A 26,768-nucleotide genomic window follows, 5' to 3' on the forward strand; every position below is an offset into this window, starting at 1 on the left:
GCATTTCTGAGTGAAGTGAACTCAGTGCCAAGTCTAAGGTGTTCCCTGATTGGCCTAACTTGATCTTCACATCTCATCATCCTGGCCTTCATGCTTGATTCAGATCAAAGGAATCTGTGGACTTCAGAAAGCATAGTGTCTTTTCTGGCCCTTTGCTTTTCCCGTTAGTGAGAGCACCCTTCCGTCACATACTAGATATTCTATTTTCCAGCCCTATGTCAACAAGGAAGCACGGGGTCCCTAGAAGCTGCCAGCAGCCACCTTGCAACCATGAGGAGAACCAGGCTTAGGACAAAGCCAACCTAAAGAAGGCAGAGGTAGAGGTAACCAAGTTCTTGGTAACCATGTCCAGCCATTTGATTCTTACTTAAAGCCCCACTGGACTACAGTTACATAAGCCAGCAATTCCCCTTAGAGTCCAGACCACTTTGAGTCTAATTTTCTACTACCTGCAACCAACAGTGTCCTCACCAACACAGAGGTAAATCAGTCACTGAAGATCTCACCAAATTGTATTCACGAAATTGAACGTTTGTTAAATTTTTACATGGAATTTGGCCAGTATAAATGTTGGGCTCTTTTTACTTGGCTCCAGGAAATATATTGCACAAGTACTTTGTAGCAACATGTATGGAAAAGACCTGGGGGTTTCTGTTGACATTAAACTCAGAAAGACCAGATTCTAATTTCCAGACCATTTTGCTTAGCACCTCTGTGACCTTGGCAAATGAGATATTGTTTGTAAGTTTCCCAGTATAGCACTTGGCTCAGAATAGGTGCTGATATAGCTTAGCAGTGGCAGAGTGGTCATGATGTACGCATACTTCCAGCTTCAAGAAACATAAAGCCAGACTCTAACTAGCTCAACCCATAAGAACAGAAGACCCAGAGTAGTGCAGCCTCTATGATGGGCTTCATCCACAAACTCTGCCCATTTCTCCCTGACTTCCTTGGGGTTTCCTCCTCTGACCATCCAGAACAAGAGATGCCAGCCGAATGTCAGAATTCCCGGCATCGCCACAAGTTTCACTCATTCTGACAGGACTAACTTAGGTCACTCACCAGCCCTGTGGCTAAGCCACTGGCATGCACTGGTTGGCCTGACCTTGATCACATACTGCCACCCCCAGATCTGGGGTTGTGGTCAACTTCCCTAAAACCATATGCGTTGCCCAAGGGAGATTGGGAACTGGGGAGAACGAGAAAAGGAATGAGTGCCAAAGAGACCACCAACAGGAATTGACTCAAATGGAATCATCCTGAAAGCTAATCTAGTCTAGAGTCTGTTCATGCAGGTATAATCTGTATGAGAAAAGAGGCAAACTTATCTTGGATTTATATTCCATTCTGGAATATAGATCAACTGAGGCTCTTTCCAAAGAGTGCCCGTAGTATTTGGGAAACATTTGAAACCATGTCATGTGAGGAAGGATTGGGTGCTGGTAACAGAAGACTCAGTGGCACCATGATACCTGAAGGGCCAGTGTCTCGTATAAGACCACCAGAGTGAAATGGCACCAATAACCACTGACATTTATTGAGTGCTTCTTGCATCACCAGGCATTGTTACCACATTCTCCTCCTGCATTGTCTCCCTTCATCCTTATCGTATTCCTTTGAGGGAGGCACCAGACCTACTAAGTAGTTATCATCCTCATTTGGTAGTTGATGAAGCCAAAGTACAGAGAGGTTAAGTTACATGCCTAAGGCACAGAATTGGTAAGGCTTGAATCTCGTGTTTTCAGCTCAGGTTTCCCTGGCCTTAGAACAGAGATTGCCAACCTTAGTGGCACATGAGAATCCCTTGGGAGAGCTTCTTTAAAATACTGATGCTGGGATGCCTGGGTGGCTCATTCGGTTAAGCACCAGCTCAGGTCATAATCCCAAGGTCCTGGGATCAAGTCCCGTGTCAGGCTCTGTGCTCAGCAGGGAGTCTGCTTTAGGATTCTCTCTCCCTCTGCTCCTTCCCGCTCCCCCTATGCGTGTAGGTGCATGCTCTCACGTGCTCGCTCTCTCTCTTTCAAATAAGTAAATAAATCTTTTAAAAAATGCTTATGCCTAGGTGCCACCCCAGACCAGTCATCAGACTCTTCTGGGGATGGGCCCAGGCTTTATTCTTATAATAAAGTTGCTGTAGTAATTCTAATGTACTGCCAGAGTTGAGGATTGCTGGCCTAGAGTGTAAACACCAAGCCAAGGGCCCCAGCATAGCTACCTTCAGAAACCCAGTGAGAATTCAGTCTCTGGTGTTGCAGGTATAAAACCACAGAGACATATAAGGACTGGGCTGAACTAAGGAGAGCGGGACCCAAGCAAGGACATTCGATTAAAAAATAATAACAATACTATTGACACAAAGCCCACAAGAGGCCCACCTGTGCTTCTCAAGCTTCACATGCAGCACACCTGGGAGCTTGCTAAAGAGCAGGTCTGGGGCAGGGCCTGAGGTATTCTGTGTTCCTAATAAGCTCCCAGGCGATGCTGCCACTGCTGCTGGTTCATGAGCCATCCTCTGATTAGCAAGGCTGAATCCTGCCATGCAGCCTCAGACTGACCAGGTGGAGGGTAAGCTGAGAGCAAGGGGTGCAGACTTGTCATGGCCCACCTGGGAGAGCTTCTTTCTCTTGGAAGTCTTCGGAGAGGGATTAAAGGCCTGCTCTCAGGAGCCTGTAGCAGCCTGCAGCCAGGAGAGCAGAGTCTCCTAATGCTGACGAGTGCTGAGTGCGGTGCCTGACAGGAGCCCTGCCCCTGCAGTTCACTGGACGTGGAACTTTGGGGATCAGCACAAAGAAGGGAAACATCTGGTCAATGCTGCTGTGGCCAAAATGTGCTACACCTGAAGGCCTGATGTGCTAGGTCCCGAAAGAGTGTGCCCCCACATCATCCCATCACCTATTTTTCCCCCCACAGAATTCCCAGCCCCAGGAGGGTCACCGCCCTGGGGTTGTGTTTGAGAGTTTTTCTTTGCTACTCTCTGTTGCAGAGAATGAGCAATTCACAATATCCAGACTCTGATTTTACTCAGGGTCAGCTCCACCAGTAAGTCACAGAAATGGAATTAAAATTACTGTTCCTTTTTTTAATTCCTCTTAATTTCCTGCCGTGCTCTGCATTTTGTTTTCAAACTCTTTAGATAGCCACTTAGCCAGATATGTTTCTGCCAGTGTAAAAACCAACTAACCAGCAGCACCAAGGCATGGCTGAGTGCCCAGCTTTTGTGTTGGAGCAGCAGCACGGCCCGGCTGGACAGCCCTGCCTCCTTCCATATCCTGCCAATGGAGTGATTACGCCACTAGATTACCTTGTCAGTCCTGTTTACTGCAAGCACACCACTGAATTCCCTCCTTGTCTACCCTCACGTGGCTTCTGTCCATCTAGGTTAAGTGCCGTTCTGTATTTTGCAGCCATTTAAAGCTCTCTGCTTCCCTTTCTCCTTCAATACCTACGGCCTGGCCTCAGTCTGTCTCTGGGCTTCCCATACAGGCCTGGGGTCTGGGTAGATGCCCAACCTTCCACAGACTGTAGACATTTTTTAAAACATCTTTTTCACATACCACTTTAAATGGGGCTTTGATCCTTTTGCCTTTAACTGTTTATCATACTTGTGCCATGTAGTTTTTCCTGAATAATTTCACTCCTCTGAATTCTTTTTTTCTGGTCCCTTCCTATACTGTAATGTGGAATCTTCCCTTCAGACTCTCAAAAACAGGAGCTGACCCTGCACCTCTGACTGGCCCCTTCTGCTGCAGCTCATCCAGCTGCTTTGTGAGGAGCATCCAGCTGAGTCAGCCCTGCACACTCCTGACATATTCCTGTGGGGCTGTGGCCCTTCCAGGGAACCATAGGGCACCTTGTTTGTGTGTGTCCTTTGGAGAGTGCTGCTCTGGTCCTTTCCAGCCTGGGTCATCTAGTAAATTATCAGGGACTCCAGAGGTATGTGAGTCTTCTCCCCCAGACACATGTTAGCTCCACACAATGAAAAATAGGTCTTGGAGAAAAGTACTATAAATACAGAGAACTGATGGCTGCCAGAGGAGAGTGGGGCCGGGGATGCAAAGTACAAACTTCCAGTTAGTTACAGAGTAAGTGATCAGGATAGAAAGTGCAGCATAGAGAATATAGTCAATAATATTGTAGCAACTTTGTGTGGTGACAGATGGTGACTAGAATTATCATGGTGAGCATCTTGTACTGTATATAAATGTCAAGTCACTATGTTGTACACCTGAAACCAATATAATATTGCTGCTCAACTATACTTTGAAAAAAAATTTTTTTTTGAAATAGAAGTTCTTAAGTGACAATCAGCACTCACCCAGAGGTCTGGTGGCTAATGTTTAGTATTCAGTGTAAATCAAAATTCTAAAAAGCCTGTACAGTTATTGCTGATTAACACAGCTTTACATCTATCTAGAGCTTTGCACTGCCTATGTGTGTGTTGTGTGTATGTAGATGCCTAAGGCTCTGTTTTTTCACCCCTAGTTACACACACACCCCAGAAGCAACTGAAATGCTAGGAGGCTTAGCTACACACACAGAAGAGGCATAGTCCAGAAAACTCAGCTCTGAGCCTTAGACTCTTCATTATAGTACAACAGAAAGTGACAGGGATCTTTTCTCTCTAACTTTTCACAAATGCAAATACTTCTAGGCGGGTCTCACCTAAACCCACTGTCACAACACTAATTAGCAGTTCACACCTTTGCAAGGTTCAGATAGCAGCCAGCCATGTGTGTTAGGAAAGAGGACATGGATATGTCCAGGGAATGAGAGGTGCCTGAAAGGGCAGGATGGAGGTGCCCTGGTGGAGGAAGAGAAGGGCACAGATGGGGTGCAACATAATGGGGTGTTGCTTCAGGACTGTTCCTGCAGCCATGAGGAAGGCAGATCCAGGAAGCTAGGCCCAGGGCTGCAGGCCCACCAGGTAGAGAATCATTGGCCATCTTAGGCCACAGATGATGAGGGTAGAGCAGAGGCATCAGGCAGGCAGAGTCTGTAGACATGCAAAGTCCAGAGTGAACTGAATAACAAGACCTTTGTTCATTCTTCAAGTATGGATCAATAAAGTAAAAAAGCTGACCCCAGGCTCATGTGGTTCCCAGTCCAAGTTGGGGAAACAGGCATGTTAGCAGAGGATTGCAGCACGCTGCAGGAAATGCTGCCAAAAAGCCTTGTACAGAGCACCGAGAAGGGAAACATCAGTTTTGCCTGAGAGGTGGGAGAGGAATGACATTGCCCAGCAGAGGGACCACTGTTGGGTCACAAAGCAGGACTCAGAGTTTCTCAGGAGAGCAGGGAAGAATTGCAGAAGAAACCATACAGAATGCACGGTGGCGGTTTGGAAGATCACAAGTCACCGCAGCGGAAGGGCAGAGCCCACCAGGGGCAGTGCCAAGGTGCGGAGGGCAGTCTCAAAGGGAAAGTTGGAGACCTCTCTGCAGACTGGAGGGGACGTGGAAAGTGTTCGGCTGAGAGGCACAGTTAAGGACTGCTCCCGCAGCAGTGCAGAGGATAAGCTAAAGGGGTGAAAGTAGCTGCAGGAGGACCAGTGTGGTGGAGGACATCCTCATTAGATAGTAAGGAATGAAGGGAAGTGAGGAGAGGCCTCAAGAGACAAGTGGGAGGCGGAGCTTCCTGCGTCTGGTTGCCTGCTGGATCCGGGGCCCCAGGAGGAAGCAAGCAGTGATCATTGAGAGGTCCTCATCCAGATGTTGGGCAGGTAGTGCTGGTGGTCGGTGCAGGAAATGGAGGAGGTGCACTTAATGAGAAAGCGCAAGAGATTTTTAAGAGGAGGAGTGTTTGGGAAGCAGAGTGCCCCATGGAGGGAAAGAGGAACTGGGAGTAGAGTTTGTGATTGATGGGATGCAGCTCTGATGAGGGCAGAGGAGGATTTCAGTGCTCAGCTAAGACTTACTGAGGAGGCTCTGTAGCAAAGCTACCGGAGTCCTCGCTTAGGCTCCAACCACTGCCCTGAGCCCGTCCCTCACATCCACAGGGCTGACTCTCCACCACCATGTGGGGTTTTGTTTGTCACGTCTTCAGGAAATGATCCACCAGCTCCCAAAGGGCACTGCTTCCACTCTCTGTTCCCAGTAGCCTCTCTCTAACATGGCAGCCGGTGATCCTTCCAGAGTGGAAATCAGATCACATCATCCCCTGATCAAACCCTCCCAGTGGCTCCCTGCCAACTTGTCCTCTCCCTGCATCTGTTCTTCTCTTGAACATCTTCCAGCCACGCTCTCGCTGCCTTCCCAAGAACACATCAAGTGTAGTCTGTAGTCCCATCTTAGGACCTGCCCCTGAATCTTCTTTCCTTCTTCACATCTACCCTAAATTACCCTGGCAGAGGGGCCTGGACCAACCTTTTAAAAGTAGCTCCTACCCCACCTTGTTGCTCCTCATCCCCTTCACTGGCTGCGTCTCTTTATGGCACTTCTGTGTAGAATTATTTTCTTGTCTTTCTGTATCCAGACTGTTAGCTCTGTGAAGGCAAGGACTTTATCTCTCCTGTTCACTGCTGTGCCCTCTGATTGACAGCAAAGCTTGGGCAATGGTAGGTGCTCAGTAAATAGTGGTTGAATGAGTGGAAGAAACACATGAATCCTGACACGCTGGGCAAGCTTGTACCCATTGTTTACTGCACCCTCAAAACACCCCTGAAAGATGGGTCGGCATTTTCCCCCATGGGACCAGGATGTAACAGGCTCAGGGAGAGGGAGTCATCTTCCAATGCTGGAACCCAGCAGCCTGGACGGACAAGGGCCTCTTCTTTGGGGGTGAAAAGTCAGGGACAGAGACAGAGGCATGTCTGGTCCTGGGGGAGATGTGCCTGTTGGTGCCCATCAGCAGCCTCACTGGTCTCTGAAGTCAAGACACAGTCATATGCCCACAGTAGGAAATCAGGGCGGGTACCAAGGTAAGGTCTGGATAGCTGATGTGGAGAATTACAAGTTGTGTGGAAGGTTCAGCTGAGAGTGGAACCCTAGGTTTATGGGCATTCTGGGTGATGGAGGGAGGATCCTAGGTAGGTTGGTCCCATGGGATGCAGGGAGGAATTTGGGGGATCCCAGGGAGGATCCCAGATAGATCTGTCCTAAAGGATGGGAGGCCTTGAGTGTGGTCTGACCATAAATGGCTATGACAGTTCCAATGGTGGGCCTGGCGGTGAGGAGACCATGGAAGGAAGGATCTCAGATGGATGTTGCTGAGTGCAAGCAACGGAGGGAAAGATTGTCGTCTGCACACCCCCCTCTACAGTAGGTGCCAGAGCAAGTCTGGAGAGAGGTCATTTCTCCACAAGACAACAGGGTAGGAGCTGGTAGTACCCAGGAAGAGGGAAAGAGACAAAGATGTAGTTGTGCGACTTCATAAGTAGCCAGGAACCAGCTGTTTAGCCATTTACAAAACTGAATTTCCATTCCTTTGCCAACTGTGTTGCCAATCACATGTCCTGAGATTAGGGATTTTTATGTTGACTGACTCTTCACAAAAGACACATGCATTTCTTCTGTGTTTTTTATTATTTTCAAGTCAGAGCTTCTTTAAATCCTGAATACAGTAATTTTTTTCACTCCCCTTAAAATGTAGCATTCTTGTGAGCTCTGATAAGCTTTTGGTAATTAGGCTGGTGAACTCCACGTCTCCCTGGATGACCGGCCCTCAGGCATGTGGACAGCACCTTGGCATGGGGTTCTCCTGTCCTTACTGTTCCTCTCAGATTCTGGGATTTTTCTTGAGCCTTCACCTCCGGGCCCTTCCATGGCCTGCACTAATATTGCTGGCAGTTTCCCCCTGCTCTGGACAGCCAGCATCCTACACTTCACATTTTTTTGTATGTCACCTCATGGTGGCTTTGAGTCCTGCCTGCATGGCCTTTGGTTTGTTAAATTTCTCCCCAGGGGACAGCGGGGCATGGAGGGAAGGCCAAGGCACTGAGGTGGAGGCTGATAGACCTGTCTTCAGGTCCTGCCGGAATCTTGAGATTCCGGCCCCCAGGGTGGCAGAGGGGTGGACATTGCTTCGTGTGGCAGGGGGGTGGACATTGCTACCTCAAGTGCTGCTTTGAGCATGAAGGGGCCAGCCTGTGTGGAATTCGCTGCTCCAGCACCGGGCCCAAGTGATCCTGTTGAATCTTGTGAGTGACCTGTCCCCATTTGATTGTATGACACTCTCCTTGGTGTCCGCAGGCTGCCTGCAAGGGCAGCAGCTCCGCAACCTGTCCCCACTGACTGAACACATGACCACGTCCCACTTGTGTTTTTATATCTTTCCTAGTGGTACTGACCTCTACTTCTACTCATGTGACAAATTCTTATTGAGGGCTTACTGCGTACTAGGCACTGTTGGAGGCTCTAGGGGATAAATCAGTGAGCAAAACAAGGGAGAACCCTTCCCTTTGTGGACTTTACATCCTCAAGCAAACTTCTGTCTCACTCTTTTACTATCCTCAGATCTCTCCTCCAGATATGTTTGTTGGTTAATAGCACTTGGCTATTAAATTCTCAAAACACTTACTGAGCATTTATTCTGTGCCAGGCACTGTTCTAAGCATTTTATATGCATTATCTCATTGGCATCTATACCAGTTCCCACACAGCCATGTGAAGGAGTCTCTGTTATTGTTCTCATTTTACAGACGAGAAGCAGGCACAGAGGTCTGGACGCTGGCCCATGGGCATACACACTGTAGGGGCTGACTCCAGGGCCCATTCCCATCCTTGCTGCCCCAGCTGCCTCACTTATTCCTGAAATGGTCCTTAGAACTTATTTCAGTCTTTCCTCTCCAACAGAAATGCCACGTAGATTCTCTCCCATGACATCCAGCAGAGGCCCACATACCTAGTAGACAACTTATGAATGCGTTTTCCTCGGGTGCATGTCTGCATGGTGCCTGCAGGGGTTTTCAGGCCTGATATCCACTCACCTTGCAGGCCATCCAGTGACCTCTGTTGTCTTCTGTTCCAGGACTGCTACACCTCGTCCCACTGCTCAGCTAGTGAGGAAGTACAGGCTTCCCATTCCTGCACCCTGCCCTGCTCTGGTTCCTCATGGCTCCACAGTGGAGGCAACAGGACCACTTCTGTGGCCCATGACATGTTTCCTTGTCGTCCCTGTGCCTCCCCTCACCATCACACTCTCTTTTGATCTTGCAAATCCAGGCCCTTGGAGAAATCAGACAGTATGAAATATGAACACTGCCTGGGAAGTAATTGAAGAAACACTGTGACTTTTGAAACCCATAGAGATAACACTCACACCTTCTTACTCACGTTATTTAATTTTTAATGGCAGATTTAATTAATGGAGATCAGGTCTTCTGGTTTCAGATGTGCATATGGAGCAGCTGGAGGAAGAGGGGTGGCTATTTATAGGGTGGAGGAAAAGACTCCAAAATCAGGAATCTGAAGAATCTAATGGGGAGGAAAAATCACCCAGAGATAATAGTTCACGATCACTGGGTACCAGTTGACATGTGGGGATTCAGTACAGTGCATTTGGAGCGATCTCCCTGCAACATATATAAATGGGTGACAGGGCTCCTTATAGGCACAGCACCCGAGTCTCCCCAATCCCTGTGGGACTGTGCTGCAGGCGTCTCCAGGTGGTCTGCTGGTACTGCACTCCATTGTCCACACAACTGCCAGAATGTTCTCTGAAACACACGTCTCCCCTGCTACTCCCTCATGTAAAAAAGTAAAACCCATGGTCTGAGGTCCAGGCTTCCACATGCCCAGCTCCCGAGCTGTCTTTGTCTCTAGCCCCTCCCCTTGCTTCTGGTACAACTATAGCATCTAACAGGTGGGTCCCTCCCTCTCTCTCTCATTATTAGATCATTTATGCTCATCATGTAAGACTAAGTTTATTAAAAGTGGATATACCCTTTGACCCAGGAGATTGACTACTAGCATGTACCCTTCAGATATGCTCACGTGTACAAAGGTGAGGATGCCATGATGTGCATCTCAGCATTGCTTGTGATCGTGGAACCTACTATAGAATACTCTTCAGTGGGTATAATGGATGAAGTGTCTGAGAAGTGAAGAAATGAGGAGTGGTGTTGTGTCCAGCGTGGTGCTGTGGGTGTGTGTGGGTGAACTTGCTCACAGGGCACAGTGCAGGAGGGGAGCACTGGTACCATGTTGGCCAGTGGTCTCTGGATAGGAATATCCTATCCTCTGCCCTTTGTGCATTTGCCCTTTTAAACCATGAGTAAGTATTATTTTTTCAAAAACATCATTTAATATATATAAAAAAATTAGGCCTTGGTTCAGGTGCCAGCTCCCAAGAAACCAGTCTGATGGTCTCTGCCAGACTTTCCTCTCTGGTGCTCCCACAGCACATGGGACAGTTAGCTGAACATCCCATTGTAATTGTGACGTTGTGTTGTCTGGAAGCCCCATAAGGCTGGGGGGCAGGCAAGCTTGTCTTAGAATCTGTTGGCACTCAGCGGGTTCTGTATGAGCATGGGTGGCCCGCAAGGATGATATGGTCTGGAGATCTGCAGAATATCCTGCTTCTCCTGGCAGAGGGTCTGAGTATATTCCAGCAGCCTCAGGAAGGCCTGCTGGACCCAAGGAGTGCGCTCAGCTTTCCCCAGGCACAGACCAGGACCTCCGTGTGCCACAGAAGCCACACAGGGGCGCTCTATGGTGCGTGGTCCCAGGGTCTGCTCAGGCAGGTGACATGGATGACTTGGCCGGGAGAGTGGGTGCGACAGGAAGGGGAATTCCTCTGAGTCATTCTGCAATGGGGTAATCACAACCACTTCTTGGTCTCTGGCCATTTCCTGTGACAAATCTCACCAACCACATGTTCAGCCTGAGTCCATAGGTAACTTAGCTGCTTGCTGAGCTTGCCCTGGCCAGACTATGTGTGTGGAGATGTGGAGGCAGCACAGAGGCATGAGGGGTCCCAGCACCCCACTTTGGAAAGGAATACTCACAGGCTACAGGCCTAGAAGACAGCGACCTGACATGTCTCCAAAGAGGAGAAGGCCTGAGCCAAGAGACTGTCTTGCGGCAGAAACTGACTGGGGTGGCTGAGGGAGCTTAGTAAGGCCTGTGCCAGCTTCAGAAAGTGGTACCATGACCGTGGCTGCAGTGGACAGGATACTGTGAGCCTGGCACACTCAACTCCTTCTCTCAGTCACCCTACGACAGAGTGGGAGCCCTGTCTTACCATGAGGAAATAAGCTCCAGGAAGTAAGTGTGTCACCCAAAGAACACAGACCACAGATGCCCAGGGAAAATGAAAATGTGGGCCATGCAGTCTTGTGTGAGGGCCCATGGATGGAAGGGTCAACTGAGTGTAAATGATCCCCATCAGGGATGTCACAGAAGAGCATCTGCATGGAGTGGGAGAAGCCCTGAGCCAGTCCATGTCTGTATCCTAACTCCCACACCCAGGATGGTCAATGTTGGTCAAATGTCAGACTGGTTGAGGCAACATCATGATCTTCTTGGCTGGAACATCAGGGCTCTAGAGAGAAAACATGGGGCAGCTTGGAGTCAGCACAGACCTGTAGGAGCCAGAGCAGCTCTGGCTTTGGGGGCCAGGGGGAGGAGAACCCAATTTATTTTGAGCCTGTTGTGTGCTGAGAGTGTTCACATTTCCTATCTACTGTGCCTGATGGCCATCAGAGAGAGGCATGGGCTATCTCCCTGGTTCAGAAGTGAGGAACTGCCAGGCTCACTCAGCAGTTGGGGGGCGTGGAAGGCCCAGCACTGGGCTCTCTCCCCAGCACTGCCCAGAGCGGTATTCAGGCACCCAGGCTCCTGCTGGGATGGGCCCCAGGTGTTCCCTCAGGTACACATCCTTCCGTGGTCCCTCCCACTTGGCTCCTCCCTGAGGCAGGCACTAGGATGGGAGTAAGGGCTAGATTCCCACTCACTCTGCCTTTGATACCCTGCAGGTCCATAGGGGAGGTACTTCCTGTGCCTGTCTTGGTTACCTTCTTTGCAGATGGATGGTGGGGTGCCATGGGGGTAGGGTGCTTCCCCCGCTTGGCTCTGATCTGGATACCTACCACCTTTTCCATTTTGTCTAAGGATTAAATTGTTGCTTTGGGGCCAGGCTATCTCTGTGCATGGTGAAGTGGGGAGAGCCAGGTTTGGAGTCTGACAGGCATGTACAGGGGCACAGCTCTGTGGCTTCAGGGTCCCTTTACCTGCCTCTCGAACTTCCTACAGCTTCCATTTACCCACTTGTACAAGAGGGGCAGCCACCTCTCCCACACAGGATCTGTGAGGGGTCTAGCCCAGGTCTGCAAAAGTAGGCAGGCTTTACATGGCACCTACACTATCTTATCACCCTCACTGGGAAAGTCTGACTCTCAGTCTTGGGCTGTCTTCTGGGGTTTCATTCTTCACAGAGTGCCTCAAGGAGCCCCACCAGGAGTATGCTGGCAGGTCGGATGATCAGGTGTGTTTATATTGGTCTCTTCTGGAAATAGGTGCAGAGTGGTAGGTTCTGGGCCCCTGAGGCATAGAGGATAGTAACTTACCAGAGTCACCATGTCATGGCCGCAGGGCTCAGCTCAGCTTTTTCTTACCACAAGCCCGGGCCATCCTCTACGCCAGTCTGGTTCTGTATGTGCACACCTACTGGGTAAGCTCAGAAAGGATGGCGGTGCATGCCTTTGGAACTGCCATGCAGCTCTGGACAGGCAGCCACTGTGCAGTGAGCATGGTGATCATGGCCAGCCGCAAAGTACACACCCAGCTGGGAATCAGACACCTGGGCTCTGGTCTTGACACAGCTGCTTGCTGCGAGGCTTTGTGCAAGCTGCTTCACCCTCTGGGAAGCAGAGTCCACCTATAAAATAGGGGTTGGATCAGATCAAGTCTCAGTATATTTTTTCTTTGAAGATACTAAATATATCAGTCTCTGTTTAACAAACTATGCATCTCTGCTATTGTAGCATAGAAGCAGTCGTTGACAATGCATAAACAGATCATGAGTGTGGCTGTGTTACACTAAAACTTTGTTTACAAAATCAGGTGGCAGGCCAGGTTTTGCTTATAAGTGATAGGTTGCTGACCCCTGTACCAGAGGGCCCACATGTCCCTCCATCCTTCGCTACTCTAGGATTCTGTAGCCACTGTTGGCCCCCACGGTGGGTGGGAGCTAGACCCAGACTGGGATCAATCACTGATCTGCTTTGATGCTGGTCAAGAAATTAGCATCTGTCGATTTTTAGCGTGGTTGAGGGAGCCAGAGGGAAATTTCAGTCTTTGGTAACCAGTTCTGTTTTTCTCTTTGTAGAATGCCGAGATGTATAAACTGTCTTCACAGCAATTCCATGAGGCAGCTTCGAAAATGGAGGGTACAATAAAGTAAGAATTTATGATTTTTTGTAAACTTAACCTGTATTTGTAAGAATCACCACACATGGCTTGAAACCTGCCACCACCTGCCTGATTTCAAATGTCTCTAATAACATAGACAACCATCTGCTCCTAGGTCTCTCCCTGGATATGAGGCAGCCATTGGTCATCTGTATTGGGCCAAATGGGCACTCAGCTCTTCCCTGGCTCCATGGTGGGAGTGGGCCTGTGGCAGACTTATTTCAGGCACGATGTACTGTGGGCTGGGCCACGGATTGGCCATCAGGCTCCCGAGGGAGTCACAAAAGGGGGTGCTGCTGCCCTGCTGCCCCCACCCCCAAATTGTGGAGGTGGTTTTCAGAGTGACCTGTTGCCTGAGGGCACCTCCATATGTCTGGTCCTGAGCCGTGTACCTCTTGCATGCTGACATGCTCCTGGTGGCTCCCATTTTACTCCCAGGAGGACTGGGACTCATGGACACTGACAGTTGGCTTAGGTCACATGGTGCTGAGTGCCAGTGTCCAGTCCCCTGTCATGCTCCTGTGCTATGAGGAGGCCTCAGAGCCAGAACATTAAGGAATGGCCGGTGCATACAGTGTGTACATTACAGTTGAACCCTACTTCATGGAGATGCCACAAGAGGGACTGCAGTGGGGCCCATGGAAGGGAGAGCTGAGCCTTGTGCTCTGGGTCCTTTGTGTGATGGTGGTCTCTGCAGACTGGACCAGTTCCCTCCCTCAAGGGCCTCTCCCTCCCAGGCATAAATCAGGGTGATTCCCCAGGCAAACCTGTCACAGTGCAGAACGGTGAGGGGTGGTATTTGGCACCTCAAGAACAAATCATCAGAGGGAGGTTTGGTGACTAGGAGGTAACAAAGTGCTTGTAAAGACAGTTGCTCTGAAAATCATGCGAGGAGACAGGGAGGGCAGCAGGACAGATGGACTCAGTACAGATCTGGGGTACAGCATGGGGCCTCTGAAGCTAGGAGACCATACTGCTAGAATAGACTACAGAGCAGCTTTGGGGAAGAGCAAACAATTATCTTGGGATTTCAAGTCTAAGTATCCAAGGATACTTAGAGAAAGAACTTTCCAACAGGCAGGTACAGACTGTAAAGGTCTTGCATCTGCCGATTGGGATCCCACAGGGGGTTCTGAGTGTGAGCAAGTGCTGCAAGCTGCACAGACCCCAAGGTCTATTCCAGCTGCCCTCACAGACAAGGGCCCAGTTGGCTCGTCCAGGGCTGAGAAATACCCAGAATCATGCTCAGTGAGAGGGAGAGGTTGAGAAGCATACCCCAGACGTTATGGGGTGATAACCACTCAGTAATGTGATCCCTGGAAGTGGACAAAACTGCAGTGAAACCCCTTGCCTGGGCGTATCCCCTGTATCTCTCTGTGGGGTAGTGATGCTGGATCTGTTGCCCCTCTCCCTCTTTACCTGGATCATGGAACAGCCCACTGTGGGGAAGAAGCTCTGGGGAGAAGCCAGGTAGCTTTACTGTCAGTGACCACACTATGTTGCCACCTGACAGGTCGGCCACCATCCTTAGAGTAGGGACTGCTGACCTTCAGCCCCCTAGATTAGTGAATTTGACTTTGCTGTCACATCATTTCTCATCCTCATGTCTTCTAAAGACAAAGGGGAGATGGCATGTATGTGCTCTGCAAGGCACTTCAGCTTTATGCTCTCATTTTCTATCACTGGCATTTCACAGATGAAGACCTGAGGCTGGAGAACCGAGCTGCCCCTTACCTGGCCCATAATTACACCCCAGGCTGGGGTCAAGCTCCGCTTAGATTGCTTCAGAGCCCCTGTTCTTCTCTATTTGTCTTTGCATGTTTGCTGTTCCTCTGGGGCCCCCTCTGAATGTGAGATGGGCATCAGGATGGCCCTGGGAGCCTGCCTGGGCTCTGGAGTCAGGCAGACCTAGAATCGAACCTTGCCCTGCCTCTTATTGGCCGGTCCTGTGACCTTGGGCAAGTCACTTCACCACTTTGATTTCCTCATGTGCAAAACAACTGATATTCCTCTAATGCTTTGAGTGAGATAACACATAGAAAGTAGACCTCAGATGTCAACAGTTGGTGGTGGTGTGACCGTTATTAATAATGGCAGTCATTTGAATCACTCTCACAGCACCCAGCTTAGTGTGGTGTGGCACAGATTGAATAGAGTTTACTAAAAAACAAAAACAAAAACAAAAAAACATTGCCTTTGCCCAAACAGAGTAAACAGGAAGCACTGCAGAGTTAGAAATTATTTTACTTAACCGTCAGGGATAGAGGGCGGAATCCTTGATTGGGAGATTTCTTGGATTAGCAAATGATTATAAATTGCATCGTAAATGCCACAGAAATAAATGCCAACTGCTGATAGCCGTAATAGCTCCCTTCCAAGACAGTGAGCATCTTTTAACAACTTAGAGTAAACTGAATGGTTATTTAGGTGGCTAACTAGATGTCCATACATTCATTTATTCACTTACATACATGTATAGAGTGTCTACTGTTTGTCAGGCACCATGCTAGGCACTGGTGATAGGATGATATACAAGACAGGTCCGGTTCCCATCAGCAAGAAGCTTGTCATTTGGAGAATGACAAACAATATTTTTAAATTAATTACATAAAAAGCAATTGCCCAAACAATGATTGATTACAGTAATGAGCCATGAAAGAGAGTGTTGAATTGAAAAGGACATGTCTGCGGACCCTAACTCAGATGTTTGGGAAAGCTTTTCTAAGGAAGTGACATATAAATGGACTCCTGCAGGATGAGGATGCTTTGGCCAGAGGAAGGAAGGGGAAAGAGTGCTTCAAAGAGAAGCTTCCACTGTGCAAAGGCTGGGGTGGGGGGGTGGAGGGGGGATAGGAAGTGATTTAGCATATTCAAGGAATTGAAAGGCCTGTGTGACTAGAAAAGAATGAATGAGAAGAGAGAGACTAGGATGAAGCTCTAAGAAGTCAGCAGAAGCCAGTCCACACAGGACTTCGTAACCATGATAAGAGATTTCACTCATATCCTACCATTTCAGCTTTCTTTCTTTCCTAATATATGCATTTAAGGTATTGACTTCTCTATAAACACAGCCCTAGCTATACCCTAAAGTTTTGATATATCATGTTTTCATTGTAGTTCAGTTCAAAATTTTTCTGATTTTTATTGTGATTTTTTTCTTCGACTCAAGAGTTATTTCAAGACATATTGCTTAATTGCCAAACATTTGGTAATTATTCCAGTTACTTCTTTTTTAAAAGTAACTTTTATTTATTAAGTAATCTCTACCCCCAACTGGGGCTTGAACTCTTGACCCTAAGGTCAAGAATCGCATGCTCTGCACTAGTTCACATTCCCACCAACAGTGCAAGAGGAGAAAAAATGAGTGAGAAATATCAGAAAGGGAGACAGAACATGAGAGACTCTTAACTCTGGGAACAAAGGGTGGTGGAAAGGGAGGTGGGCGGGGGGTGGGGGTGACTGGGTGATGGGCACTGAAGGGGGCACTTGATGGGATGAGCACTGGATGTTATGCTATATGTTGGCAAATTGAACTCCAAAAAAAAACAGAACAAAACCTTACCAAAAAAATAAAAAATAAAGTTTATAGATTAAAAAAAAAAAAGAAGAATCCCATGCTCGACTGACTGAGCCAGGCTGGCTCCCCTCTAGTTACTTTTTGAATAATTGATTTTCAGTTTAACTCTGGTCGAAGAGCGTACTGTAAATCCTCTAAAATTTTGAGACCTTGCTTTATGACCCTGCACATGATCTGTTTGGTAAGCCTTCTGTGTATATTTGAAAAGAGTGGTGTCTGCCAGTGGTGTCGTATTCTGTGTTTGTCAGTCAGGTTCAGTTGGTCAGTCCTATTCAGATGATGTGTATTGTTACTGACGTGGATTTATGGTTTCTTCCTAAGATCACTTCTAACAGAACTTCCATAGTAGTTCTTTTAGTGTAGTTTTGCTAATTATAAAGTCTCTATTTTTAATTGTCTGGAAATCCATTTCACCTTCAGTTTTGAAGAATATAGCAATCCTCTCTTTGAGCTCCTTGAAAGTATCTTCACATTCTGATTTGATATCTGCTTTTCCCTGGAGAAGTCGGCTCTTGATATTGTTATTACTCATTTTTGGTAATTACTTTTTTTTCTCTGATGTTTAGCTTTTCTTTGTCTTTGGCTTTTTTTTTAGCAGTCTGTCATGTGGCTAGGAGTCCATTTTTTTTCCTGCTTGGGGTTCACATGTTTGGGGGTTGATGTCCTTTTGTTTTAGAAATTTCTCAGCCATTATCTCTTCAAATAAAACTCTCTGCCCTATTTTGTCTTTCCTCCTTTCTGGCATTTCAGTTACATATATTACTGTGTCTCACTTGTCTCTGTGCCCTTTTTTTCTGTTTTTCATCACTTTTAATCATGCTGTTGCCTGTGATTTTTTTATTGACCATTCACTTCACTAACCCTTTTAATGTGTCAAGTCTCTCTTAAACCTATTTCTTTATTCAATTGTTGCATTTTTGTCAATCCAGAAGTTCCATTGTTTTGTTTGTTTGATTCCCAGTCTCTGGTGAGGTTCTGGGTTTTGCCATCTGTTTTCTTGAACCTCTTAGTTACAGTTATTTTGAAGTCATCTGAGGGTCTGTTTCTGTTGCCTTTTTTTTTTTTCCCCTCTTGGTCCTGTTTCTTTGTGTGCCTCTTAATTCTTGATTGAATGCCAGGCATTTTACAGAGATTATACAGAGGTTCTGGGTGTATCTTCTCCCTCAGAGTGCTCCACCTTATTTCCTCCTGGCCACCTGAGGGACTGAGCTTACTGGAGGCTTGCTGCAGGTTTGATAAAGTTCAGGCTACTTCTGGTTTACCCTTCTTCCTAGGACATGGCTTTCCAGGGTACTTCCTTTCTTGGTGAGCTCAGAACCCCTCTATGTTTGCTTCCTCAGCTCTGTAAGACTTCTGGAGATTCCACTTTGCCTTTCCACTTGGCTTTTACTTGGCTCCTTAGCCTCTTGCCTTGAATAGCTCAAGAATGTGACAAACGCCTTAAAAGAGGAAAACCACTGAGTGTTGGCTCACTGTACTTTAGTTCCCTTCTCTCCAGAATCCTGGTCACTCAAGGCCTAGCTAGCTGCCTTGGCAGCCTTGAGCACCAAAAGAATGTCATCTCTCTATACTCCTATGAGTTTGCTAGAAGCCCTGAGGCTTCTCTACCCTTTAGCTGAAGCTGTTTGCCTGACTCTCAGCCTCTCTTCCTACACTGAGGATTGCCAGGAAAGTCAGTGGGGACAGGTGACTCCAGAAGTGAACACTTAGCTCTCTATATAGTTCCTTTCACTTCATAATCTTGGCCCTCAAGACCTACTTTGTCTTGGTCCTCAGATGCTAGAAACAGACTTTAAATTTCAACTTTTTTTTTTTTTTTAGGATTTTATTTATTTTGAGAGACAGAGAGAAAGAGGCAGAGACATAGAGGGAGAAGCAGGCCCCCCACAGGGAACCTGATGCCAGCCTGATGCAGGACTCAATCCCTGAACCCCGGATAATGCCCTGAGCTGAAGCAGATGCCCAACTACTGAGCCACCTAGGTGTCCCTAAATTTCAACTTTTAAAATTTCTTTCTCAGAGGAGAGTGTAGTTCTTCCCCCAAGCCACTCCACTATAGCAGGAAGCAGAGACTGAGCTTTTGAGGAATGATTAGTTTGTCAAATAGAAAATGGCCATGCCAGGTAAAGTACCAGAGCAAAGTCAGTCAAACACTCAGTAACATCAGACATTGATGGCACGGGCCCTCCCAACGTTTCTTGGGCTTGCCAAGCTTTCCTGAGGCCTGCTAAGCCCACCATATATGCAGGGCTTCAGAAGATGCCCATCAGAGGATCAGTGGAGAATTCAAGACTAAAGAGGAATGTCATTGGTGAGGCCAGTATTCACCCTTGTTTTAGAAGAATTGTGTTTTGCGAGTAGAAGTGAATTTCTTAAGTATGTATGCAAGCACAGACACGCACACACGCACATGCCCCTCTACCTCCCAACAACACAGCAGGCTGGATTGTTCAGGTTTTCTGAAGGAAGAGATTAAGACCACAGGGAACATCCTGCATTTATTGTGTCACATGTATTTTTTATGACAACCTTCAGTCCTCTTCCCGTGGGATTCATTCAGAGCCTGTCTTGACTTCTCCCCTGTCAGGAAACTTGTAGAGTCCTCCTTGGCCCCACAGAGGGCCACCTCTCAAAGAGGTTAGAACAATTGAGTTGAAGGAAGAAGGTTATCAACTGTTTCCTGAAACTGAGTCATTGTGCTAAAAGGACTTTGATCCGGAGAGGCCTGATTACTGTGGACAAGGCGACTTGGAACTTGCTGGGGCTGAACTGTATGGTAGCGTTCACCTTCCAAGGGAAGCTGGAGCTTATTAAACCACCTGTGGGGGAGGGGTTGGGCTTACCTGAGAGGATAATCTCAGGTGCTCTATTTATTGAGCTAATGACAGATTGATTACGTATGAAAACAATGGTCATTTATTTGAACCCCAAATAAAATAGCATTCTGTCCTAATTGATCCAACAATCATAACTTTCAAATTCGCCTGATTTCAGCAGTTGTTCTCTCTCTCACTTCCCTATCTTACGTAACTTTTTTTAAAAAGATTTATTTATGTATTTTTTACTTATGATAGACACAGAGAGAGAGAGAGAGGCAGAGACACAGGAGGAGGGAGAAGCAGGCTCCATGCCGGGAGCCCGACGCGGGACTCGATCCTGGGACCCCAGGATCATGCCCTGGGCCAAAGGCAGGCGCCAAACCGCTGAGCCACCTAGGGATCCCCCTATCTTACATAACTTTTTAAAAGGAGCATTTTCTATTCAGAAATTTACCACAATATGTGGCTTAAGTGGTGTGCATGGCTCTTTGAGAGGCTACACATCAAAACTCATTTAATAATTCATATAACAAGTCAAAGTTCAGTTAATACATTTCTTTAAAATCCTGCATGCAGCTGTTGTGCTAGGCACTTACGTGGCACCCGGGGTCTCCTTTTCACAAGGAGCTTTTGAGGCAGATGCCATTATTGTCCTGCATGGCAGGCCTAGAAACTGAGTCAGCTTATCTCTCAGGCTCAGTTCACTAGTCAGTAAAGCAGGAAAAATGATGATGCCTGTTTGTCAGTGCAATGTGGTAATCCAGAGAGGTACTCAACACACAAGCCACACGGGGCAGAGTTGCCTTGGAACCCAGGCCTATAGGAATTTAGCTCTTTTCTGCTCTACCTAGAGCCTTCCCTTTCAGGAATTTGCAGGACAAGGGGATTAGCTGCTCCTGATTAGCTGCTCCTGAGTAGCTGACTCAGACTTCCTCCTACCCCACACTAGTACTGTAATTTCAGTGTGTGTGTGTGTGTGTGTGTCCTTCTGTCCCCTGACCAGGACTTTTTGTAGGTATTTAGTCTCAGTTCTGATTCTTTTGTAGCAAAAGATACTTGGAGAGAATTCATCAACAGAGATTGTGTTTGTGTGGCATGTGGGAATGGAAAGTCCAAACAAAAGATATGGGGTGGTTGTGCTCCCTAAGGCAAAGCCCTAGGCTGGTTCTGGAAGTGAGTGTGGGCCACCTTTGAAGAGCCTCAGTGGTTTCACTGGGGAGAGGAAGCGGTCAGCTTCTTGTGCCCCCAGCACACATCACCAGGAGATCCCAGCAATCTCACTCTGGAATTATTCTCAACAGGATTGGCATTCAAAGTAAAATCTATTGGGATCCCTGGGTGGCGCAGCGGTTTGGCGCCTGCCTTTGGCCCAGGGCGCGATCCTGGAGACCCGAGATCGAATCCCACGTCGGGCTCCCGGTGCATGGAGCCTGCTTCTCCCTCTGCCTGTGTCTCTGCCTCTCTCTCTATCTCTCTGTGACTATCATAAATAAATAAAAATTTAAAAAAAAAAAAAAACAAAGTAAAATCTATTTACCAGCTCTGTATCAGATGACTTCAAAGGCTGAGTTTTCTAGTCTGTGACTCTGCTCGGTTCCTGATTTCAGAATGCAAAGTCTACTGAGTTATCGTTATAGATCCTATTTTCTGTCCAGAATGCCTCCTCTTTTTTCCTTGCAGAGTATGCTCACTTTTCAAAATCCAACTTAAGCAACTTTTCTGTTTACCATTTGTCTCTTCCCCAGAGATCAATCCAATATCTTATTTTTCTCTGTATCCCCGCTGTCCAGCCCAGGACTTAGCTGTGATAGATATTCACCAAGCATGTGTTGTATTGGGTGGGTGGATGGGTGATCTGAGGCCCATTGTGTAGACTTTAGGGATGGGATTTAAAAACAAATTGTTGAGTGTCTGCCACCTTCTCTGTGAAGGCTTCTGCATGCACAGGAGGGCCCCATGTCCAGTGGGGTGGAGGTGGTGGTTGGCATAGTGCAGGGCTTTAAGGTCAAACAGGTGAGTGAATTCCCAGCTGCTCTGCCTGATGTGTAGCATGCATCAGATGACAAAACTGCTCTGAGATACATGTTCCTTGCTTCTGAAGGTTGTTCTGAGGGCATCATGAAACAATTTGTTAAGCACATGGTAAAGAAGCACTCAATAAATAGTAGGTACTACTGTATAGAAACTCTTATTTTAGAGAAAGAATGAAGTGGTAGCCAAAGAGGGTATAGTCCTCGGTGCATAGAGTGATTTAACAATTGTCAGGATCTGGAGCCACAAAAGAAGGGGAGACACTGGGACTCCACAGCCCTCCTCCTGGAGACATGCCCTGCAGAGACCTTCATGTGTGTGCACAAATAGCCATGGGCAAGGGGATATAGAGCCCTGTTTCCCAAGAGTGAGAGATTAGAAGTAGCCTCACTGCCTGTGAATAGGGCAGTGGATAAGCATAATCTGATTCTGGAGTAGCAAACAGTGGTTAAAAAACGGGCTGGACCTGTGTGTGCTAGCACGAGAGGATGCTTGGGAGATCTTGTAGAGTAAAAAGCAGGTTGTGGTTTACTATGTGTGTGCACACTTGACACATATACGCTGGCACTCTATCTGCACTTTCTCTGTAGGTATGTGCAATTTATGGGGATATAGAGAAGAAAGTCCAGAAGGATACACTCCAAACAGAAAATAGTGGTTACCCCTGGGCAGTTCAAGGGGATTCAGCATTGTAAAAAGGATCAGAAGGGACTGTGGCCTTGTCTGCTATGTTTTTAATTTTGTGGAAAAAAAAAACATATACTGATGTATAGCTTGTGTGATTAAAGATTAATAAGAATATAGACACATTGCGAGAGAAGAATCGATGATTTGAGACAAGGGAGAGGTAGATTCCCAATACAGTTGGGAACCAGATCCCAAGCTGGCAGCTGGCAGGGACCACACAAAGACAAAAGCTGACCCTGAAACAGTGTTCCTGATTGCATGTTTGTGTGTGTATGCACACACGTGTACATGTGTATATACATGTGTGACTATGTGGGAGGGCATGTATATGTGAGCGTGAGTGTCTACACGTGTGTAAATGCATGTCCATGTGTGTGCATATGTTTGGGTATGTGAGTACGTGTGTCTGTGTGTGCACGATTATGTGTGTATGTTGTTTTCTGATTGAGGCCTGGCCTCTAACTTGCCTGGTGCCCTTTCCTTGAACTTCCCCTCTGTCAAAGATGGAGACTGTTGGACTGGATCTGTGGTTTTTAAATGTCCTTTAGCTGTGGCTCCTGTTCAGAAGAAATCTGATGTGATGCCTGACTGAGCATGTGAGGCGCAGATGAGCTGCCATTCTGGATGAAGACAGAATGGCCATTCTGAAGCTCTAGGATCAGAAGCCCAGCTCCTGGAAGGCCAGGCATCTGGGGGAAAGTGGGCTTCTTCCCTTCCAGGTGCCCCATCACTGCTTTCATGAGGGCCCGGCCCACTGCCATGGGATCTTACAGGTGCTCCTCGATAGGTTTGGGCTGATGTGCCATCTGATGCATTAGCGGTAGATGATGGAAGATGGAGCTTGAAGCAGACAGCATAGCTTTTTGCTGGCAGGTATAGCCAAGGGTTCCATGTGGAACAACATTGAAATGTTACTGAGCAAAGGAAACCTAGAAATTAGCCAGTGGTTTTCTGTTGTGCCTTCTCCGTGTCACATATACCATCAAGCACTGGGCAGCGGCACTTCCTGCTGTGATGTGCAGGTTTGCAGCAGAGAGGCTGGGGAGGCCCCCTGAGCAGGGGAAGGACCACAGTGGTTAAAGGGCTGAGAAGCTGAAAGGCAGGTCCAGAGAACGCTAGCCAGAGGATGTACCTGTATTCCTCTTAGGAGGAGACACTGACTGGTCCCAGGTCTAGGGCCTTGAACTACAGCTTGAAAATTTAAGTTAGATCTAGAGAAGGACTTCCTGACTTGCAGTGAGTGATCATAACATAATGGAGGGAAGGAAGCTGTTCAGCCTTTATCCTCCTCTGGAGATGTTTAAGGAAAAACAAGTATTACTCTATACCCGGAATGTGGTATAAGCCAGCCCTCTTCTACATCTGATCCACAAACAACAGAAGGGCCACTTCCTCTGCATCAGCGTTCTGTCGGCCTCCCCTGGCTGGCAGGCAGCTGGCCGTCGGGTTTCTCCCAAGGAGACTTTCTAGTGGTTTGTGCTTGACCCTTGCCCAGGGCATGGTACCGTCCCCACTTCTAGTGACTCATTCCATAGCCCCTGCTCTGCTTCTGTGGGCCACCATCCACAGAAGAGAGTCGGGACCGGAGGGCTAGTTGAATTTGCCCATAACTTCTTGGTTATAAAAATTTGGATAATCACTTCTCTTTAAAGAGAGGATTAGGTAATGGTGATGTGGAGCCTCCGCTGAGGCCAGTACTGGATACAATGTGCACATAATAGACAAGACGTGGTCTTTGCCTCCAGCAAGAGTGCACGTACCTCCCTGTCTGCAGCCTGCCCACCTCCCCAGAGAGCAGCCCCCGCCTCTGCACGTGTCTCCAACATGTTCCCCTGCCCATCCCAAATCAGTTAGCTGTGTCTCTGATGTGCCCCCATGGAACCTACAGGCCCATTGGAACACTTCCTGGGGTGCTACTTGGCGCAGTGTTTGACACTTCTGTGTTCAAGCATCACATTCTACGATTACAAACTTCTTGCAGTTTGTTTTAAGATTTTATTTATTTATTCATAAGACACACACACACACACACACACACACACAGAGAGAGAGAGAGAGAGAGAGAGAGAGAGAGAGGCAGAGACACAGGCAGAGGGAGAAGCAGGCTCCATGCAGGGAGCCCGATGTGGGACTCGATCCCGGGTCTCCAAGATCACACCCTGGGCTGAAGGCTGCGCTAAACCGCTGAGCCACCTAGGCTGCTCAGGAGCCTTGTTTTATTCATCTTTGTATCCCCTGGGTCCATAAGCCCTCACTCTATATTTAGTGAGTGGAAACCCACTGTAACATATGGTAGCTGTTACAGCAGTGTATGGAAAAAGCACCCTGGGAGCAGAGGTGATGGAACAATTACTCCTCCAGCACCTTAGGGCTTCAGAGGGGAATTCACATGTATGCTGGGTCCATGCAGGCTCTGCTGTCAAGGGTCAGTGTGAGCAGACTCAAAGTAGGTCATTTCCTCGTGGGGTGTTAGAAGAAGGTAAGGCACTGGCATTGGGTGTGAAGTAGATTCCAAGGGGGTAGGGATGAGCTGCTCTGATGCGGCTAGAAAAGCAGGCTAGTCCTGATGTAAAGGGCCATAAAGGGCCTTCCATACATACGAAAGAATTTGGAATTCACCCTACAGGCAGTGGCAAGCCATAAAAAAGCTTTTAAGCAAGGAATTGATATGATCCAATTTGTGTTTTAGAAGGATAACTGGCAGCTTCTGGGAGATGAAACAGTAATGGTGTTGAGGTGGGAGGCAGGAAGCCTGCTTAGGAAGCCATCGCAGTACTACAAGCCGTGATGACTCACCCATTCAGCAGATGCATACTGAGGGGCCCCATGCAGGCCCAGCCCAGGCAGGGCACAGCTGCGAGCCTTGCAGAGAGTTCCCTCACTCAGGGCAGTGGGATGATCAGTTAGCAGTGAAATGAGATGATTCTACAAAGTGCTGTGAGGATAAAAGGAGATACTGTGATAGAGGTAACTGGGACTTCGGGCTGGCCGATCAATGATGGACTGTCTGACACTGGAGCAGCACCGAGCAACGAGAAGAGGCTATGCAGATACCCATGCCTGGCCCTGGTCCATCCCTGCGAGACTCTGTGTCCCAGTGGGAGTGGATGAGGAGCCAGGAGGCAGGGAGGTTCCTGACCATGGCTTGACATAAGCATGAGCACATAGAAAGTTTATTTACCATCCACAGTGCTGTAGGCAGGAGCCAGGAGGCAGGGAGGTTCCTGACCATGGCTTGACATAAGCATGAGCACATAGAAAGTTTATTTACCATCCACAGTGCTGTAGGCAGGTGAGGGGCTCCCTAGTCGCCCCAGCACCTGAGCAAAACGGGGCAGGGGAACCTGTCTGAGGACCATGGGGGCGGTGGGCTCAATGATGAACCTGTTGTGTTTAAAGCTCCTAGAGCCGACTCCCAGGCTGACCCCACTTGGTAGGCTCTGAATGGTAGCCATGGCTCCAGGGCAAGGGTAGCCTCCAGGGGCAGCCAGCCTCTGCCCTGTACTTTCTTACTGCTCAGAGATCCATGACTCAAGAAACTGGACTTAGAGATGACAGTTTGTTAATCCCCTCCCCTTGACAAAGACAAAAATGGCATTTCATTCCCAGCTCTATTAGCAGACTCGCCTTGGGAGTAAAGCCCACGTCCCCAATAACCCGGTTGGGGCTCTCTTCCTTTGTGCCACTTTTGTTTTCTTTTGAGTGTTACATTTAGATTAGCTTCTGGGGATTAAATGTTATTACAGTAGAGGAATCATTGTGTTTCTGTTTTGTTTTTTTTTTTCCAATTGGTAAAGAGGTTAGGGCTTAGCATTCTTGTCATTAGATTTATTTTCCCTAGTCCTGTTGCCTCCCCTGTTCCAGTTCTTAAGAAAAAGCATTTGCTTGGGTTTCATCATGGTCACTTCTGCCTGGGAAGGAGCAGTCGTGTTGGAAGCAGGCCTTTCTATCTAACTTGAGGATAGGCCTTGGTGTGACAGCACCATCTTGCCCTATCCTGGACCCACTCTTAGACATGCAGCACTTGGGCATGCACATTCATTGGCCAATCAAGCCCAAGAAGGGAGCCCTGGTAAAAGGTCAAGAAATTGTAAGTGGTAAAATGTGGCTGAACTAAAGAATTCCCCTGAGATCTGATCATTGTCAACCACGCTGCCCTCCTTCTACAAGGCAACAATGTCTCTGGGCTCTGCGAACTACACCAGAGGCTGCCAGCAGGACCCACTGTGGCAGAGGCTGGTAGAGGATGGATACCATTTCCTGGTATCTGGTTCTTCCAGGACCAGGGTGGTTGTTCCAGAAAGATTT

At 47.9% G+C, this 26,768-nt stretch overlaps 1 protein-coding gene across 1 annotated transcript in view; it reads left to right on the forward strand.

Moving 5' to 3' along the window:
* Positions 1–26,768, forward strand: part of CHCHD6 (coiled-coil-helix-coiled-coil-helix domain containing 6) — a 260,178-nt gene that overhangs the window by 200,838 nt on the left and 32,572 nt on the right. The window contains exon 6 of the mRNA XM_025991606.2: positions 13,264–13,334. Within this exon, the coding sequence (XP_025847391.2) occupies positions 13,264–13,334 (71 nt within the window). The remainder of the gene's footprint in view (positions 1–13,263; positions 13,335–26,768) is intronic.

The sequence above is a fragment of the Vulpes vulpes genome, chromosome 9 (assembly GCF_048418805.1).
Source record: "Vulpes vulpes isolate BD-2025 chromosome 9, VulVul3, whole genome shotgun sequence".
NCBI lineage: Eukaryota > Metazoa > Chordata > Mammalia > Carnivora > Canidae > Vulpes > Vulpes vulpes.